Here is a 21595-nt window from a genome sequence, read left to right on the forward strand (position 1 = left end):
AAGATGAAGAGACAAATTGTCTTTTTTCTATTTTTGTAGCAGGATGTACTTGGGCCCCGAGTGGCTGAATGGTCTAAAGCGATCTCTATTACTGATCACTGCCATCTCACTTCTGCCTGCGTGGGTTCGAGTCTCGGATTCAGCTAATGTGGGTATGTGAGAAAGCATGCAATTAGCTTCTTGTGGGTTGGTGGTTCTTTCCAGGGTTTTCCCAGGTTCTTCCTCCACCATTAATACTGGCCGCCATGTATAGCCTATCGTGTGCTGAAAAATGGTGTTAAACCCTACAACAACAACAGCAATAACCATGGTGTACCTTTTGTACCTGTTTAGATAACTATCCATGTTATCTTTAAAGTCTTCAAATGGGGACAATTTTGGACCTCCCTGTTTAAAATCATGTTCCCTCTCCCTTTTAGTTTGCATTAACTCAGAATTTCTTTGATACTCCCCCTGCCTCTTTCCATCATTTATCTGCAATTCTTCTAACCTGACTTGTTTTTCCCTTTCTAATTTCCTATTCTCTACTTCTTTAGGCAGTTCTATCTTCCCCTTCTCTAATTCTGTCTTGTCTAACAGTATCAGTGTTCTGTTAAATCCGAGATGATCCCACTTCTGATGTCATTTGTGACAAGATAACCGGGTGGGATTTAGGATTTACAACAAAACACTTTTGGTGGTGATACAAAGACATTGTTTAATAACAAGCAACTTGAATGACAATTAAGATTAATATATGCATGTATATGACCCAAATATTAGATCAGTTAACATAAATTGCACAGACTTAATAATGAAAATACAAATTAATGGCTTTACAGAGTACAAGCACAAGGGGTGAATAATTCACAATAATTTCACAACAAAAGAATGATGTGTTTTACTCAGATAGTAAAGAAATGTAGTATTTTACTGATATAGTAAAATGTATTCACTCAAAAAGTGAAATTATGTAAACAAAAAGGGACAGATATTCAAATTATCTTTACAGTCCCAAAAACTCGCTGGGTCTTATAAACCCCAAAAATTAGCCCACAGCTAAACAATTACATGCATGGAGTTAATTCCACCACCACCACACTCGGCTACCAGTCCCACTGGCCAATAAAGCAATCAGTATTCCAGGTTGGTAAGTCAAGCAGTCAGTGCCCACCATTCTCAGTCAGCAATGCCCAATCACCTGCTACTCGACCAGCAACACTGTTTATTCATCTCTAGGGCTGCAATAGTTCAGCTTCACAGCTGCTGTGGTTGACTTCTAGGGTTGACTCAGATCACTCTGGTCATTCTGTGATCACTTGGGTCAGCTTTACAGCGGAAGATATTCGAGTAAGATATGCGAGTCCTTAATGATGTTCAATAATGTAAATATTTAATTGGTGAGTCATTTTATACACAGGCGAAGTCGTCATAGATTGTCTTTGCATTGGAAGCATCTTTTTTTCCCATTGAAAGCATTTCACACGTGTAGCATAGGATCAACCAAACTAACTTTCAAAATATTCTACAATATACATAAATCACCCTCGAGTATCGTTGTACACACAAAACAAAACCTGAGTACATGTATTCAATAAATAAAAGTATTTATACAATTGCATGACATATGGATAGTCACTTTCACATTGGGTTATCACCAAAAGACCTGCATCCATGGGCCTAAATGAAAATGGTTTTCTGTAGAATGTTTTCTATAGAGATATCATGCAAGAAAGAATAAAACCATTGACAATATTGAAAATACATCTTTCCAGTGTTTTGTTTAGCGCTTGCAAGGGCCAGTTTAAGGTTCACTGCCTTCATGTTCAGTCTGTTGCATCATGACACCTCTATATTATGTATCAGTATTGGGAGAGAAATTGCCAAAACATTGTGATTATGTTTGGGACTTAAAGCTTCAGCTGCCACCAGTGGAAAGACACCATGCAGAACGAATTAAACATTGCTCACCATTTTTTACTGCTGAAGGATCAAGTACTGTGGCATAAGATGAGAATTAGAGCAGATAACTAATGTTATTTTCCAAATTAAAGGAAATAAATTAAACATTTACATGTACAAAGCAGTGTAATTATGTTTATTATGTCAAAGCTTAACCAGGATTGATTAATATCAAAAGACCACACTGAGTCAGTGAAGCATAGATCACTGCATAGTCACTTATTAATAACGCATTGATCCCTGTTAATCATTGATTAATGTGAAAAGACAATTCTGAATCAGTGATGCACAGATCGCTGTATAGTCACCGATTACTATGAATGGACCACTCTAGGTCAGTGAAGCATTGCTGACTGCATAGTTAGAAAAACCTTACAGAAGTAACAAAAATTCAGCCATGAGTAAATTAAGAGTACAAATGATTAAATTTACAGTTATTGAGTACTGAATATTTTTTGGTGCAATTACAGTAATCAGATGTGTGTTCTGCTTCAATATATTTGCAGGCAAGTTGTAAGGTTATTAACTATAAATAATTTAGTTGCAGTGCAGTGTGTAATGGATTTAATATTTCACAAGGAGTGGTAACAAGGTTGTCAGGAACCCAAACTTCCAGGTAAAACATGCATGAAATTCTTGAATGATTCTGTTTGTTTCAGTAATGCATCCCTGTGATGTGACTCATTTTCCCCAATAATTATCTCCATTTTGATGTTCAGGTTATCCATGGCCAGTTTTCAGAATAGCTGACAGCTTGACTTGCATAAACAGTTATGAAACCAGTGTGACTAAGTAACAGTTAATCTGCAACTTTGCAATTATCTTGTGAAAAGAACTGACCCTCCAAATGCTGGTCTGACATACAGTACTTCCAGAAAACCCTGTTCTGTTGGGGGTGTATGTAAGCACTTGCCATTGACTGGCAAATAAATGGCCTGTTTTCTTTTAACAGTGGTTGAATGAAATTTATGCAAATATAAATCATGAATGTAATCAAACCTTATGCAAGTTCTGATCTGGGCAATATACCATTTAAGTATGTGGGATTTCTACAGGTCATAACAGTATGTGTTTCAAAATGTACTCTTCAAAGTCAGTCGGCAAAATCTTTTTTTTTTCTGGAAATGGCTTGTGATGAAAATGACAATAAAATGAAGAAAAAAAAATAAGTAAATGAAGAAAATTCCATTTCTTTGGTTATATTTGCATATAAGTACCTAAAGCTTGTGTAAATTCATCCTTAACAACAGTTCTAATTTGCAGTCTCAAACTACATTTAGTGAGGTACCATACATGTAAGTATGAGGATTAATTAATTATTTTTTTACTGTATAGACCACATCTCCCATCCTTTCCCCTTTAGGGTTAACTCTTAAGGCATATAGCACTGTTTACTATTTAATATATTTATTCTGAATACAAGTTTTAGCTCAAATTTTGCTTGCTGTATTATTTCATTGCTCCATTATTTAAGTTAATGATGGTAGTTCTTGTTTACATATATGGTAAAATGCAAGTTTCATCATTGGAATGGAGTTAATGTTTTACTTGTGGGAAAACTGGACATCATTTTAAATAATCAGTCTTGGGGTTGAAACTAACTCCTGACACTTTTATTCTTGCGGTATTTTTTTGTTTTTAATGTTGTTTAAGGAGCATTTTTAAAAATAAATTTACCCGTAAAATGTTTAAATCTAATATTATATGTACTCAAAAATAATTTGTAGTGTGATAATATAAATTATAAAGATTCTGAAATAAATAATTATATTGTTAGTGATGAGCACATGCTTTTCATTTTCCTGTGTACCCTTTTAAATGTGAAGGACTCCTGAGTTTATCCCAAAGAGTGTCAGATATAAGTGGGGGGACTCCTGATTTCAATGAGTGAAGAGTCCAGGACTCATCATCCTGAAATCCTGTTGAGAGTCTTGAAGTAAACAATTCTGTCACAACACGATGGGCAACAAATGTAATATTTTACATGGGGTGATAAGGCCTGTACCAGTAAAAATGTAATCTCAATGTAACTTGAAACAGATTTAATATTTCACCAGGAGTGAAAAGGCTAGTACCAGTAAACAATTTATCCAGAATGCATTGTTCAATGGGTATAGTATTTCACAAGAAGCGATAAGGTTTGTACCAGTAAATAATTCACCACAATGTAAAATGCAGCAGATTTAATAGTTCACAAGGAATGAAAAGGCTAATGCCAGTAACATTACACAAGGAGTGGAAAGGCCTGTACTAGTAATATTATACAAGGAAAGAAAAGGCCAGTACCAATAATATTACATAAGGAGTGGAAAAGCCAATACCAGTAACATTACACAAGGAGTTGAAAGGCCTGTACTAGTAATATTAGACAAGGAAAGAAAAGCCAGTACCAGTAATATTACACAGGGAGTTGAAAGGTCAATACCAGTAACATTACACAAGGAGTTGAAAGGCCTGTACTAGTAATATTAGACAAGGAAAGAAAAGGCCAGTACCAGTAATATTACACAAGGAGTTGAAAGGCCTGTATCAGTAATATTACACAAGGAGTGGAAAGGCCAGTACCAGTAACATTACACAAGGAGTGGAAAGGCTAATACCAGTAACATTACACAAGGAGTTGAAAGGCCTGTACTAGTAATATTAGACAAGGAAATGAAAGGCTAGTACCAGTAACATTACACAAGGAGTTGAAAGGCATGTACCAGTTATATTGCACAAGGAGTGGAAAGGCCAGTACCAGTAATATTAGACAAGGAAAGAAAAGGCCAGTACCAGTAATATTACACAAGGAGTGGAAAGGCCAGTATCAGTAACATTACACAAGGAGTGGAAAGGCCAGTACCAGTAACATTGCACAAGGAGTGGAAAGGCCAGTACCAGTAACAATGCACAAGGAGTGGAAAGGCCAGTACCAGTAACATTGCACAAGGAGTGGAAAGGCCAGTACCAGTAATATTAGACAAGGAAAGAAAAGGCCAGTACCAGTAATATTACACAAGGAGTGGAAAGGCCAGTATCAGTAACATTACACAAGGAGTTGAAAGGCCAGTACCAGTAACATTACACAAGGAGAGGAAAGGCCAGTACCAGTAACATTACACAAGGCGCTGAAAGGCCAGTACCAGTAATATTAGATAAGGAACGAAAAGACCAGTACCAGTAATATCAGACAAGGAGTTGAAAGGCCAGTACCAGTAACATTACACAGGGAGTTGAAAGGCCTGTACCAGTAACATTACACAAGGAGTGGAAAGGCCAGTACCAGTAACATTACACAAGGAGTAGAAAGGCCAGTACCAGTAACATTGCACAAGAAGTGGAAAGGCTGGTACCAGTAAACAATTTAGAAGAATGCAACTGATTTAATATTTCACAAGGATTGATTGACTATATTTTTGTATTTATTTTATATCAGTTTATATTATTTTAATATTTCACAGTGATTAATTTTGCAGTTATAGTGCCTTGATCCTTTTATCTAACTAACCTGGAGCAAAAATTCTTTTTGATTCGTCTTTAAATGCATCCCATTTTCTGAAACTAAGAATTTTATGTTAAAGCAGTGGATTTTGTATACAGCAGATGTGGTACTGGAAAATGGTTACTTGGTTTATTGATTTTGTATGGCTTATTAAATACTACACACTTCTGTCATAACAGCACCCGAGTTCAACGGTCACCTGATTACAGTGTTATTTTAATTCCTCCCCAGAAAATTTCCGACATAGATTTCATGTAATAATTGGTCACCTGTCCTGTGTGGCCATATTTTTCACAACCAAACACTGGTTTCGCCCTGCCTTCTGCAGCAAGTGACCAAAAAGGTTTTTCACCTTGCCTTCTGCCATCGGCAGTCATGTCTTTATTTTAGACAGGTTTGATTGTTTTGTCTGTATCATTTGAAAATGGGAGTGACATGCTTTTCCCAGGTACATACACAGTCAGCTGACCTGGCCTTGCCAGGGTGGATATTGAACACCGAATCCCTGGACCTATAAGTCAGACACTGTCAACTTTCCTGCAGTTCTTCTTTATTAAAACAGGTTTTGAGGGTTGATTTTTAGACTTAAGTGTCACTCATTGAAGTTCCACAGAAATATGAAAATCATGAGACATTGTTACCAATATTATATAGCATGAAAATCACCAGATATGTTACCCATTATCATACAGTATTGAAGTCATGAGATGTGGTTACCCATTATCATACAGTGTTGAAATCATGTGATGTGGTTACCCATTATCATACAGTATTGAAATCATGAGATATATTACCCATTATCATACAGTATTGAAAATCATGAGGTATGGTCACCCGTTATCATACAGTATTGAAATCATGAGACACAGTTACCCATTATCGCATGGTATGAAATCACCAGATATGGTTACCCATTGTCAAATGGTATGAAAATCACCAGATATGTTTACCCAATATCAAACAGTTTACAGTTACTTGTGCCAGTGGTCAGTTGCAAATTTACTGGCTTTAGCATAGGTGCCAAGGAAGTACCTGCTAATTTGGATTGACAAAACTACTTTGTAGTATCAAATGTGATACCTGGAAATCAAGATTGTCAAATGTGATTTTGTCAAGTACTTTTGATTTTTACAGTGTAAAACATATTACATTTTATACTGTAAAGGTATGTATTTGTTTCCTGGTGAGTTATATATATATATATATATATATATATATATATATATATATATATATATATATATATATATATATATATATATACACACACAGGGATCATGCTACCAGCTTAAATGGGCAACTGTCTCCTAAAAAATGTTTAATTTGCCATCATCTGTTAGTAAAGCAAAAACAACTTTGCCCTTGACTCTTTAGAGGTACATTAAGTGACCGTACCTTTCAGATACTCCCTTGCTTTAGCCAGGTTTTATCATCCTGTTATATTATAGCTCAAGGCAAGCTGTAGGCTTCAAGCCATCAGATAGCTGGTGTTGATATCAATTGTGCCAATAAACAAACTCTTTGCACATTCACACGTTAACCGTTTCCTGAGTAAGTTAGCAACTATCACTGCCCGATTTCCGCAAGGGTTTCTTTCTTAATGCTCTCTACTCTCTCCACCATCACTGTGATGTGTGGAGTTTACAAAAATCTTGTGAACTTTACCACATATTGAGGTAACTTTGACTACGCTTTGATTAAAAATGAATTAAATATTTAATCTCTTTCTCATCAACATGTGCTCGTCACATTATATGTAGTGCCATTTATTTATCTGTTGTAAACTAGGTTAAGTTTTCCTAAAAGGTAGATATGGAATGATGAATAACTGATATACTTACAATATCATGCTCAAATCATGAAAGCAATAACAATTACTGCAAACTATAGTGAACAAGCTGATACACCCACATAAACTGAGAAGAATAACTGAGAACTATAATGAACAAGCTGGTAAACAGGAAAAAACCTAAGTCAGATATATTCGCTATAGTGTACATTCATTAAGCCACAACATTACTTTTCTTATCTTTACCAAACTGAAATTACGAGCTCCGAAACATGTGATTTTCTTGAATTTTTACTGCTGAGACAAGTCTGTGCTCATGTAACAACTGGTGAAAAGAGCTACTTGTACCATGCTTGCGACTCTGTGATACATCCCTTCATTAATTACAGAACAGATGCAAAAGTAAGTTTTTACTTACCATTAACTCAATTCAGCTTTAGGAATCCTGTTCCATGGAAGAATTAGACATTGTCTTCTTCACTGCACATACATCATATACAAGTGACTCTGTTTTCAAAATAAGTAAACTATGATGTACACCCGTCAATGCCGAAATATGATTGACTCAGAAGGTTATACATACTGTCATATGAGCTCAGACTTGTCTCAGCAGTAAAAATTCACAAAAATTGCTCGTTTCGGAGCCTGTAACTTCAGTTTGGTACAACGCAGAAAAGGCAATGATGGTTTGATGAATAGAAAAAAACTCAGGAGTAAAGCAAGCCATATAGTATGGTTATGTGCCTTTAAATATTAAAAATGGTGGATGGTGCATTTGTCTCAGTGCTTCCTGAGAATTTATCTGAAACGATATCTTGAAGATGAATTCAGTTTTAGATTCAGCACTCAAGTTATGCCCCAAAAATCAGTCCATTTTTATTTATTCTAAAATTCTGAAAAGTTAATCCTCTGTTGCTATCAGTGGGTCAATAAACTTGTCACGTGGTTTGGTCTGGAAATATTTTTATTTGTCTGGAAAAGGTCTGAATCTTTATCAGACTTTGTGGCAGAAACCGTGTAATTATGTACCCATTAGTAAACAAAATTTCCACTTGGCAGATATTGGGTGGAGATGGTCAATCAATGAACTGGTTCATCTGCCAGTCAATCTGTCCATTATTTTTCACAGTTTCTGTTTACACAAAACAAAGATTAAACTTATGGCTCCACTTTCATAGAGATTCAAGTTCCAGCTTTAACACAGTGCTAATATTTTCACATATATTATTTATGGCTGCAGGTACCAGAAGAAAGTGTTTGGTATGGCTTTTGACTGTTAGTCTCCTTAGAGTCCAGCATCTTTAATGCTATATACTACTCCTAAACACTTAAGAGGAACTTCAGTCTTGTGGTCTGGTTCATCTAAACTTATGATAGCCTCTTCCGGACATTCAGCATTTTTATAAGGGTAGCCATATTGAAAATCGTTTTACTGATAATCCTACTCATTTGGTAAAATTGTCATGAATGTGTCAGGAACATTCATGCCAGGTAAAATAAGTTTGATGTCACCTAGCCATTTAATGTGGCCAATGTGGTGGCCATCATGGCATCTTCTCAGACTTCTAGTAAAGACTCATAGTGAAATACTGTCAATTAAAAAGGATAATAGTTCTTTATTTTTGCTGGTACCTCAGCATGTAATTAATCTCCCTTGAGGCCTTGAGAGTTACAGCATGCTTTTAACCGTAAAGATCCAATACAACATAGGATTTATTTATGTATACCTATAAAAACAACATGAACAGTAATATAGATACATGAATGCATCCCTCCATCAATCCATCCATCCATCCATCCATACATACATACATACATACATACATACATACATACATACATACATACATACATACATACATACATACATAGTGTTTGTAATAACATTGAAAATGGTCTGCCATTGGTCACAAAATGACGAGTTAATAGCATGGTTAGAATTATGTGCAAATTGGGTGAGTACATTTAATTTAGACTTGTGCTCTGTAATTGAACTATGTTCCTTCATGTCAGTAAAGTACACATTTTCTCAAGAATATGTACACAACAGTGTCCAAAAACACATTTTGCAGCATAAGTGAGGTTAGTACTAAGGAGATTACATGTTGAGAAGGATTTTGATCAAACTTGGTACATAGGCATATATTATCAAGATCGTAAATGAGCATGATCGTAAGCGAGATTCATGGATATTAATAATATTATCTTACATTTTATTTACTCATTTTGTTAGCATCATAGCAACTGAACATTTCCAGTTGTAATAATTTTTTTTTAAATATCCCTATATGTTTAATGACTTAAGCAAGATCTGCATATTTATGATGTAATCTTCTGTATTTAGCTGACTTTGCCACCACTCTGGGTAAAATTTGAAATCTTCATAGTCTTTCACAGGTTCTAAAATAAGTGAGATTTGCACATACTAATGAGATGACTTTATGTCTCATTTTCTAAGCTTTTATGCCATAGTGGAGACATCATTGATAAGACATGGTAAAAAGATTATTAAGATCTTAGATAAGTTGAGCAGGAGTGAGAGCTTTGTATCTGATAAAAACATTATCATTGGAAATAATGTTTTATTATACTGTTATAATATAGGTAAAATCAGCACGAAACAAGGTATGGGGTTGATGTTTTACAATGCTACATGGGTCAGCTTAGTAAATTGGTCTATTGTGTATCTTTGTTATCTAAGTGAGCAAAAGTAGGCACAATTGGACCTCATGTATCATTGCAATAGGCTTATGATAGATAATTTTTTTTGTTGCACTTTGAGCATCAACATAGAAAATTGAAAAATAATTGTTCTCCCAATTTATTCAGCTTATATTTAAAGTGAGATGCACATTTATGCAAAATAACTGTTTTAAAACAAATAAACAAAACAAATTGATATTAGTTTGTAATATTTAAAGACATACCTGTTCATGCTTCTGAAGTGAAAGGGAATATTTGGAAGGAATGAATCTAGCATTCTATTTTTTAAATATATTTTGTTATAGATATGGATATAAGATTATTATTAAAGTACCAAAAACAAAGCAGAGGACAAGTCTGCAAAAGTTAGAGAGGAGTCGCCCTGGGAAAGTGTTACTGTATACTAACATACAGCTAGTCTGCAAGGTTTGCATAGGAATCAGCCTAGGGAAGCCTTACTGTATACAAAACACATTCTTCAAGGTTTACAGATGAGTCAGTCTAGTGACGTTCTGCTGTTTAACAATTTAAATCTTCAAAAATATTTAATCAGCTTCAATTGAGATGCATAAAATGAATGAATAGATGTGTTAAAAAAATAAAACATTAAACAAAAGAAAAGGATAAGAAGTTATATAAATATATATTAAAATCATTAATAGAAAGTGTACATAATACAAATATATGTTGGGTCAAATCAGATCACCAGATAGGATTGAGGTTGTTAATTATGCCTTTTAATGATGAGAAATTAAAAAGTTGTTCCCCCCTTATTGTTCAAACTAAAATCAGATGTTACCAACCCCCGAACATGTATAAATTATGATGAATAGGCATGGACAGTCTATAAATATTGCTATCATTGATAAAGCAGGTGGCATTGCCATTACTTACGTCATACCAATCTACTTATATTTCTAGAGCGGCCATCATGAAGTACGTGAAATCTGTGAGAAATACTTCAGAGCCATCCGCTCTTGTCTAATAGACAAACCTAGCAGGTTTCACTTGGTTGATGAAGATTTTGCCATTGACAACACTGTTGTGGACATAAAACTAGAGGATTTGAAGAGGAAAATTGTAGAGGTGGCATCACAGCAGCCATATTGGGGAGAGAAGATACCTGCACGGTGGATCCCTCTGGAACAAGAGCTGATGAGGTTGAGGGCAGCTGGTGTGAAGGTACAAATTTACAAACATGATTGAAAATATGATACATCTTTATGTATTGGATTTAGTGGAATAACTAGTATTCAGTAATATGTGATAGATTCACAAGGTATGGAGTTAACACTTTATCCAAAATAAGTTTTCATGGGTTCTTAACATAATGAAATTTATCGACATTTTTCATTTATTTTATGCCACATTGTCAACTTCTTGTCTTGTATATCACACCTGGCATCAAATGTTTAAAATTATGTAGGGAATACATATATTTTATAGGTTTTTCTAGTGTTTAATTGCTATATATATATATATATATATATATATATATATATATATATATATATATATATATATATATATATATATATAATTTTTACTTTGTTTTGTTAGACTTAAGTCAGATATGATAATTGAACTTAATCACTTTCTTCCATAATGTAGATTTGGCAGGATTTGCTTGTAGTCTGTCATAATTATAGCACTGTGGCTTATTTTGCATATAATTATGCCACTACGACTTTCGTTTTAATGATTCACTGAGTTACACAGTGATTTTTTAATGTATGAATATTTTTTATGGGTTTTTAGTGTGATAATAAGAGAGAGATAGCCTTTCAAGAGCTTGTAATCTTACATTGGGAACATATTGCTTGCTATTACATGAAGCACAGGTTTTTGCTTTGTTGATATCAGTAGAGCTTTGAAAGCACATTTGAAGTCAGAAACTGTGTATGGTGGGGTCTTTGTAGCTGGATATGCTTGTTTTTCCACACGCATGTAATATGTGACACATTTGGACATTAAAACATAGATTTTACAATTAGACATGATTGAACAGCATAATCAGAAGTAACTAAATTATGTTAAAAAAAATGCATACATTTCGAAGCTGATAAATTTGTTCTGACTCATTTTTCCATTTTAATGATAACGAAAATATTTTCACTTAATTGTATATTTTGTGATATTTGTCAAATATGCAGATGAAGGTCATCAAAGAAAACTATATTTTCTTCAAAAGAAAATAACCAGTATCAAATTAATGAAGAGAAGAAGAACCTATATGAAACTAAATCATAACCTTCCTTTGTGTCTACAGGTGATTCCTCTCAGCCTATTGAAAGACTTGAACCAGACAGGAGGTATTCCAATATCTATAGATGAACTTGATCTGTTTCTTCGATTTCATCATGATATTGGGACAGTCCTTTACTTCAGGTGAGGTTGTGTGTTGTTTCCTCTCTGAACAAATAAAAGCATTTACTTACCTGAGTTAAAGGTAGGTAACTAAGTCAGAATCGAGATGAGTTGTATTTAAGGGGGCAGGGGCTGGTTTTTATATACAAATTTAATGCTGCAATCATTGACCTAGTATTAAAAAAATCATAAAAAATCAAATACGCAAGAGAAGTCAAAAAGGTCCATATTTTTTATATCTATATTAAAACAAAGCATAAAAATATTAGCCACTTGACCAAAGAAGTCAATGGCAGTTCAAAGCGAAATAAGTCTATGCACCCCAACCCCAAATTTCTACCAGCAATTTTCATGTCCGAAGGTCATTTTTGACACCATGTGATGCTTACAGTGCAAATACAAGCCCTTTTTCTAGATGACAGTTCTGCAAAACAGTGTGTACTAAACAGGCTGATAAAACGGAAAATAGTTGTCATCCAAGCCGCCTAGTTCACAAATATATCCAGAGCTTTAAATAGTAAGCAAATATAGCTGGAAAAGTCACACCATAGCCTTAAGTTAAGAAATTGCCATGGGGCCAATTTATGAAACTGGACCCTGCCACCTAAATTTATGCGGACATCACACATTAGCATATATATTATGAGAGAATGGCAGGATAAACGTGATTACTAGTTTTCTTGATAATTTAAGACAGGTATGTTTCCTTCTGCTTTGTTTTCATTTAAACAGAACCTAATTTGGGTATGTTATTTAATTAATTGAAAAGGTAATCCATCTCAATATGTTACGTCATGTGCATGGGGATTGCCTCATACGTTTGGCAGTTTGTCTCAGCTGGTTTTATTGTCAGAGCTGGCTTTATTTTTTTCAACACTTTTTGACAAATTGTTTTAATCACTTAAGATTTTAAACTACATGTATAACAAAATAATGCTGGCTTTTGTTAATGTGTATTACAAAATCAAAAACAATTTTTCCATGCAGAAAGTATGAAGAAATCACTTGGTTTTTATTGTTTTAATGGCACTTTTAACAACAGTTCGTGACTTGATTCTTGTTCAGATATCATGCTTTTAGTATAGTTGGTAAACATTTGTATTTGACAAGACAGAATTACAATTTTATATGAGGTATAATTTTAATATAATGTGTAAAATTCCTCTTTGTAATTTTAGACAGAATATGTGAAAATTCAATTTGATCTGCTTACTGTTGCCATTTTTACTTGTGCTTGTTGGAGTTGTAGTCTTATACGTATGGTGAGTTTCATTGCAGGCAGGTGAGCTGTTTATGGGGATTGGGCTCAGCTTCGGAATGATTCACACTAAACTTAGTTTGATTTTGATTAAATTTCTATTAATTTTTTTACTTTATTACTTATCTGTGTATTGTTTTGGAACCATTTTATTTGTATTCCACTTTTAGTATCTTTCATAGTTTATAACCTTTTTGTATAAAGTTTAGAACTGGTGGCAATACTTCAAAGAGTAAATATTTGTTTGAAGTTTATTTGAAGCACCCAGTGATATTTATTGTGGAAATTGTCTACTAGTTGCATGGTCTAAGTGAGTGATATATTCGATGACAATTTTCTTATTCTGTTAATTTCTTGTTTCAGTTATTTTCCGAAGCTAAGTGAGATCAGATTTAGTTTTAATTCCATATATTTGATCTTTTGTTTGTTATATTATGTATTCAGTTCATACAATAGCTAAACTTTTCAAATCATTGCACCTGTTGTCCTGACCAACTTAACATACTCAATTTAGTTGTTTGTCACACTTCCATAATTCAGCAGTTCAATAACATAACCCTAGAACATTCTTAAGGAACTAATATATCCAATTCTCCCCGAGCAGTGCCCTTGCTGACTTGACAGTATCCAACGGTCCATTCATATCAGTGTAATACCAAAAGCAGTGTCCTTGCTGATTTGACAGTATCCAACGGTCCATTCATATCGGTGTATTACCCCAACCAGTGCCCTTGCTGACTTGACAGTATCCAACGGTCCATTCATATCATTGTAATACCCCAAGCAGTGTCCTTGCTGACTTGACATTGTCCAACGGTCCATTCATATCAGTGTGATACCCTGAGCAGTGTACTTGCTGACTTGACAGTATCCAAAGTTCCATTCATATCAGTGTAATAGTTGCTTAAACCAACAGCTCATAAATATAATTTATTAAGTTTTTATAAGGTACTATATTGTCCAAGTTATTGTGAGAATTACTATCACAACTTCATGAGCTCAATTCAATTCACTATTATACTAACTAAATTCATTTTCATTATTGCTTAACTCAAAACTAAGTAACAAAATCCTAGTGACTTCACAAGTTGCTAGTTTCTGAGTCAGTGACGGTGCCAGCCAGACATACTTGACACACTTAATTCAACATGATATTGTTTTGATGCCAGTGTAATTATGTGCTATAATTATTATTTGAAAACTTAATCTAGTTTGCATTTTAATTCAAACATAAAATCTTATAAAAGTTTTCACTGTCATCCTTCAAAAAGTGGTATGGTAATAGAGAAATAATATTGTGCTAATAGTAACCATGAGTTTGTCCTGTAAATTAAAACTATGATAATATTATGGCCATTATATAAGGAAAAGAATATTTACCAGAATTATGATATACAACTTTATTGATTTGTGTGTTATAAACGTCATACATGTCTTGTGGTTGAAGAGAAACAGACGGGTGGAGTTTTCCTGCATTCACTTCTCCTAGGTCTGAGAGAGAGTATCCTATTGTGGCTGGTACATATACATTATAAATCATAGGGTCGTGATGGGTATGCATGTTTGTATATATAACATTTCATACAGGCTGGCAGAGATGCACTAGAAATGAAAGGAGCCTGAATGTATACCTGTAATTTATATATTGTCATAGTAAAGTTTCATCCTGGGCTGGCAGAGGTGCACTAGAAATGAAAGTATCTTGATGGGTATGCATGCTGTTTGTATACATCAAATTTCATACTTTGCTGGAAGAGGTACACTAGAAATGAAAGTATCTTGATGGGTATGCATGTTGTTTGCATACATAAAGTTTCATATTTTCCTGGAAGAGGTACACTAGAAATGAAAGTATCTTGATGGGTATGCTTGTTGTTTGTATACATCAAGTTTCTTATTTTCCTGGCAGAGGTACACTAGAAATGAAAGGATCCTGATGAGTAGCTTGGATATTATCATTACTTAAAACTTCTAATTGTTGTACACCATGTAACAGTGGTAACTGTAACCTTTATTTGATACTGTGTGTAGTGTACCATAGATTGCAATATGTATTTTAGTCTGTATGTGATTTTCTATGAGACTTAAATTTCTTTGCCAAGTTACTTCCATCCTATATGTAAGTAAGGTTAGAATTTTTAATGATTTCATTTAGTCTGAAACAAAAGCAAGTGTTGATAGATTAGAACATCTGTATCATGTAGTCTTTTGTGTACCATCCACAGCATCGACATATTGAAAGAGAACATTGTGTTGGACCCACAATGGATGATTGATGCATTCAAGTCTCTCATCACTGCTGAGATGTTTGTCCTGAGAAGTATCCCAGCTGTTGCTGACAAATGGGTTGAGTTTAAGAAGAAAGGAAAACTGTCTCTCGATCTCATCGGTATGTTAGTTCTTATTTTCTTATTTTCAAACATATTTTGAAAATATGAATGTCTCTTTACATTTCATGTTAATTAAACTAAATAACAAATCAGGTAGATCCTTAGAGATGAACAAAACCTGACACAACTAGAGACTAGTGATGCATCAGAACTCCTGCAGACTAGTGTTAAATTGACACACATAGAGACCATTTATGCATCAGAACTCCTGCAGACTAGTGTTAAATTGACACACCTAGAGACCAGTGATGCATCAGAACTCCTGCAGACTAGTGTTAAGTTGACACACCTAGAGATTAGTGATGCATCAGAATTCCTGCAGACTAGTGTTAAATTGACACACCTAGAGACCAGTGATGCATCAGAACGCCTGCAGACTAGTGTTAAATTGACACACCTAGAGACCAGTGATGCATCAGAACTGCTGCAGACTAGTGTTAAATTGACACACCTAGAGATCAGTGATGCATCAGAACTCCTGCAGACTAGTGTTAAATTGACACACCTAGAGACCAGTGATGCATCAGAACGCCTGCAGACTAGTGTTAAATTGACACACCTAGAGACCAGTGATGCATCATAACTCCTGCAGACTAGTGTTAAATTGACACACCTAGAGACCAGTGATGCATCAGAACTGTTGCAGACTAGTGTTAAATTGACACACCTAGAGACCAGTGGTGCATCAGAACTCCTGCAAACTAGTGTTAAATTCACACTTATAAAAATGTACTCTAAACAATATAAACTGTTTGTTTAACTCTTAACCCTTAAAGTAGTTACCACACAAGTTGCACCACAGGTAGGGATCTCATAACACTTGTTATGACATTTTATTGAGGCAAGGCCTAGTTGTTGTTGTAGGGTTTAAAGCCATTTTCAGCACAAGATAGGCTATACATGGCGGCCAGTATTGATGGTGGAGGAAGAACCCGGGAAAACCCCGGAAAGAACCATCGATCCACGAGAAGCTAATGGCAAGCTTTCTCACATATCCACATTAGCCGAATCCGAGAATTGAACCCACGCTGACAGAGGTGAGATGGCAGTGATCCGTAACGGACAGCGCTTTAGACCACTCTGCCACTCGGGGCCCCTAAGTTCTAGTTGAACCTAGATTAAAATGGTGCCCATATTAGATTGTCCTATTGACCACTATTCTAACAATCTTGAAATCATGTTATTGATATTATTTCACAACAGATAACCATATTAACATGGACTATTAACTAAATGATTTATAATGAAATCTAGTTGGTCTATAATGAAAATGGTGCCACTCTGTATCTATGTGGCTGCCATAATGCCAATCCTGAAAGTATTCTTATTGCTACTTCAAACAGGATGATAATATGGACACGTGCTTCCAACTAAAACACTGGTTATGATGTCTAGTTGGTTTTAAATGAAAATGATGTCATGTGATATCCAATATTGCTCTGACATCCAATATGGCTACAAAGGCAGTCGTGTTGAAAATCTTGTTATCACTTCTGACCTTGAACTCTAGCCATTTTGGAGTAATCTTTATGCTTTCTGCTTGATTGTATATGGCTGTGCATTTTTTGTACATTGAAAAAATAAAAATAAAGCAATGCAAAGTTGTTTTTGTCATTTTTATAACCATCACTTTTATACATTTGAGGATTTTCTTAAAAAGGTGACTGCTGCATAAGAATAGTGTAAGAGTACTTTCCTTATTTGCTATTTATAGCAACTCACAAACTTTTAAGAAAACAGACTGGTTTCTTCCAATGTGAACTTTATCTCATAGATTCATAATATTTGGGGCCCCGAATGGCCGAGTGGTCTAAAGCGCTCTTCGTTAAAGATCACTGCCATCTCACCTCTGTCTGCGGCGGTTCGAGTCTAGGATTCAGCCAATGTGGGTATGTGAGAAAGCTTGTCAGTAGCTTCTCGAGGGTCGGTGGTTCTTTCCGGTGTTTTCCCGAGTTCTTCCTCCACCATTTATACTGGCCGCCGTGTATAGCCTATCGTGTGCTGAAAAATGGCATTAAACCCCACAACAACAACAACAACAACAACAATTCATAATATTTAAAGCCTAGATAATAAGTGTACCAGTCGATACTTTTGAAGAAAATGGTGCCAGATGTTAAGAGAAGTGCATTACGGTGTGAGTTGTGGATGATATATGGCAGAACATGTTATAGCACATGATCTTTCCAAACTTCAAAACATGTCAGATCAGAAAAAAATGAAAAATGAAAACTGCTTTATGAATTTTAAAAAAAGGAATATGAGAGTGATGTAATACATTACTATGCTCACCTGACTGATCATTGTAGAAAGTTACACATTGTCATGTAGACTAGTTAAACTCAGTGCTAAATATAAACAATTTTCATTATATTTTGTGTTTAATCTGGTTCTAATCCATATGGATTTTGCCCTTTTTGACACATATTTTGACCAGCTGCAGAACCAGGTTAGTAGCAAAAATGTAATGTATATAGATTGCACGTTTTATGCCCAAATTATGTTTTTTGCCACTTAAAATAGCAATAATTACAATTATACGTGGGATGAATGTTTGTCCAAATGGTTTTGTATGTTCACTATGAACATATCCATTTGATTGTTAAAATGAAAATGTTGCCTTTCAGACGTCTAACATGACAAGCAAATACTTGTATAGGTACTTATCTTAAACAGATGACCTGAGACACATGGAATTTTCACCAAAAGACTTCACATTATATATGGATGGTGCTTTATATAAAATGATAATGATCTGAAATATAATGTGGCAGGTATGGTGACCATCTTGAAAAACTTATTCTAGTTAGTCAGACCTTCAACACAGCTATTGTGGCCATCATGAAAATAGTATCAATTGTCCCCTTGAAGGGATATTGATATTGACACATTGATTTCACTAAGACACTTCTTGCAGATGCCCAAATTTATAAATCTTGTAAACTCTACCTTTTCTCCAGAATGGTTGAGAGTACTACCAAATTTTACTTATTTAAAAATGTGTTTGTTGCATATATAGTTTTCTTGTATTAAAATAATTTTCGTACAGCTTCTTCAATGGCATCCATGATGTACATTTTAAAATCTATCTAAGGCTGCTTCTCTTGAAAGGACAGATATCAGCATTAGGTTTTCCTAAATGGCTAAAGCAATATTTAATTCATTCTGGACAGATGATGATAACAGTGGCCATCTTGAAAATCTTTTCACTACTCCTCTTGCATGATTGGTGAAATAGTATTATCATTAAAACACTTCTTGCACTATTTAATTGACTCTGAATAAATTGGTACATATCTGAATACTGACATACATTTTTGTGAAGATAGCTTTGAGAACCAGTCCTAATTAGCATTGATGTTAAGCCAGTGGTTATTGCTTGTATTGTTGTGCATCATTGGACTTCTCAACACAGTGACTTGTACACATGTACATGTGAATTCTGACAAGAATTAGTATTTAGATGCATTCTAATGAAAAGTCAATAGTCAGCACTCTGAACATGATTTTAATGTCAACAGTCGTGCATTCTCGGCAGTACTGGCTTGTAAGCATAATAACATAAACAAGTACAAGTGGATTTGTATCTGTTAACCCAGTGTTTGGATATATCTGAAGAATACCATGAATTTTATGATTTTAATAATTTGTTTTCAAACTTGTAAAAATATTCAATCGTACAAAAGTGTATTTTCCGGTCATGAGTGACTTCCTTTATATCATGTGAAAAATGCAATGTTCGTGTTAGAACTTTAATTAAAGAATACTGCAAAACGTGTTTGAATAGACACCATCAAAATGTATTCATCTTTGATTAGTTTTGTGGATTGCCTTAGGGTGTTGTAAACAGGCACCAGTAAAAACAGCTGACACTTCAGAACTCTTGATTACTCAGTGGCATACCCAAAAAGTTGTTGTAGATGGTTCATATTTTCTGTAAAGTGGATTAACATGTTTGATTAAAGTTTTAACTGTTTATGCAGTTTATTATCTCTATTTGACCAATAAACGTAAACTGGGTTGTCATTTATTAGCAATAAAGTGGTTAGCAACTCTTTAGTGCAAGCTTCACACGTTTCAGTATTCTCACTTTTATCAGTTAAGATTTCACCTTGAAATCCACATTTTTGACTTCATTTTTTCAGCGTTGATTTTGTACCAAGAGTATCATTGCATATTTAGGGTAATCATCACCATGTCGGGTTTTAGTGCCAAGATAGCTTCAAGATATTTAATTAAATTATGGATTATCTCTCCCAATTTTCAAAGCAAAGAAGATGAATATCATGATATGATGCATTTTCCTGTAAAAGACAATCTCTCAGTTATGAAACAATATCAATAGTTGAACTAGCCTCATTAGGCAGTTTGCATCTGTACATTATTATAGTTTGGGATAAGTTTTTAGATATATTTTTAGTGATGATTGACATTTGTCAGACTTCATTCAGTTGATTTTGTCAATATTTTAAGCAGACTGATTAAATAACAAGATATCTTCCACAGTTCATGAATTTACCTAGAAACTTAAGGATCATAATTATATCCTGATTCATACTTGTCACCGACAACTGTAAATGTACTAGTTTAACAAACAAAAAGGAAATGCAACCAAAATTATTGTAAACAAAAGGACTGCATCATTATTATGAAAGTGTTCATAATTGATTATGTGCATTGATTCACTGGCATTATATTAGTTTTTACACATATTCTCGAAAATTAGGAATTAGTACCTGATTGATCAGGACAGAGAAAAAAATGATTAATTTTCATTTGGTTATGAATTATTTGGATAGTGAGGAATTTTAATATTAATGTCTAGATATTTAAGTTAATACATGATATTACAGACAAGATTGGACCTAATGTAAAAATATTCAAGATGGTTTCATGACCATGAGATTAGAAATGTAGATATTGCATTCTGTTGCATTACTGGAAATTCTTTTTAACCAGTATTATATTAGTTCCTTCGATGGATTTTTGCTTTCCTTGATACTTATCTTTGATGACACATCTATGCGCAGACTTGATACACATATGTAACAGCTGATTTCGTTTTGTGTCAAGATGCTCTCTGGACAAAAGAGAAACACCCAGACCTCCATGACAACAAGAAACACATACTGTTACTAATGGAGCAGTTGAACATAATTGCTAAGCAGAGAATATACAGCCAGGAGGCATCCAAAATCAAGGTTAGTTCATTTTAAAATATAAATCTACATACAAATTGATGAGTACACATCTAAATTTAACCATCTGTCAAGGTGTGCATAAATGAAAATGATGCGGTATGGTTACCATGGTGGTCATCTAGACGAAAGTGTCTCTACTCTCCCAATGGAAAGCCATATTGATATGGAGTTTTCACCAACATAGTTTGTATGGTACCTAATTGTTCCTTTCCATGTTGTATGAGGATTAGTAGAACCAGCTGCGCACTGCTTCTGGTGCTTATGCTTACAGTTTGCTTTCCAGTAAGTTTCATTCATTAATGGCATATTGAATGTTTCATGTCATGTTTGAGGACATTTCTAAAGTCTGTTGCTTTTTAAAGCTCACCATGATATGTATGATACCTTGAAGCAGTTGTTGATGTTAAAAGTCCATCGGAATAAATTAATCATTGAGTACACATGTTCATTGAATTCTTATTG

The 21595-nt window shown here is 34.4% G+C and overlaps 2 protein-coding genes across 7 annotated transcripts in view; both read left to right on the forward strand.

Moving 5' to 3' along the window:
• LOC149788803 (enoyl-CoA hydratase domain-containing protein 3, mitochondrial-like) overlaps positions 1–21595 on the forward strand; it is a 433692-nt gene that overhangs the window by 341725 nt on the left and 70372 nt on the right. The gene's annotated exons all lie outside the window — the stretch shown is intronic.
• Positions 1–21595, forward strand: part of LOC149788808 (uncharacterized) — a 108739-nt gene that overhangs the window by 52689 nt on the left and 34455 nt on the right. For all 5 annotated transcript variants that reach the window (XR_016424250.1, XR_016424249.1, XR_016424248.1 and 2 more), the window contains exons 7-10: positions 10839–11099; positions 12187–12305; positions 15768–15931; positions 21006–21133. Coding sequence is in view for 2 of the 5 variants with exons in the window: in XM_089974931.1 (XP_089831057.1) it covers positions 10839–11099; positions 12187–12305; positions 15768–15931; positions 21006–21133 (672 nt within the window). In the remaining 3 variants the exon portion in view is untranslated. The remainder of the gene's footprint in view (positions 1–10838; positions 11100–12186; positions 12306–15767; positions 15932–21005; positions 21134–21595) is intronic.

The sequence above is a fragment of the Sinohyriopsis cumingii genome, chromosome 11 (assembly GCF_028554795.1).
Source record: "Sinohyriopsis cumingii isolate HCF-2022 chromosome 11, ASM2855479v2, whole genome shotgun sequence".
NCBI classification, from domain to species: domain Eukaryota; kingdom Metazoa; phylum Mollusca; class Bivalvia; order Unionida; family Unionidae; genus Sinohyriopsis; species Sinohyriopsis cumingii.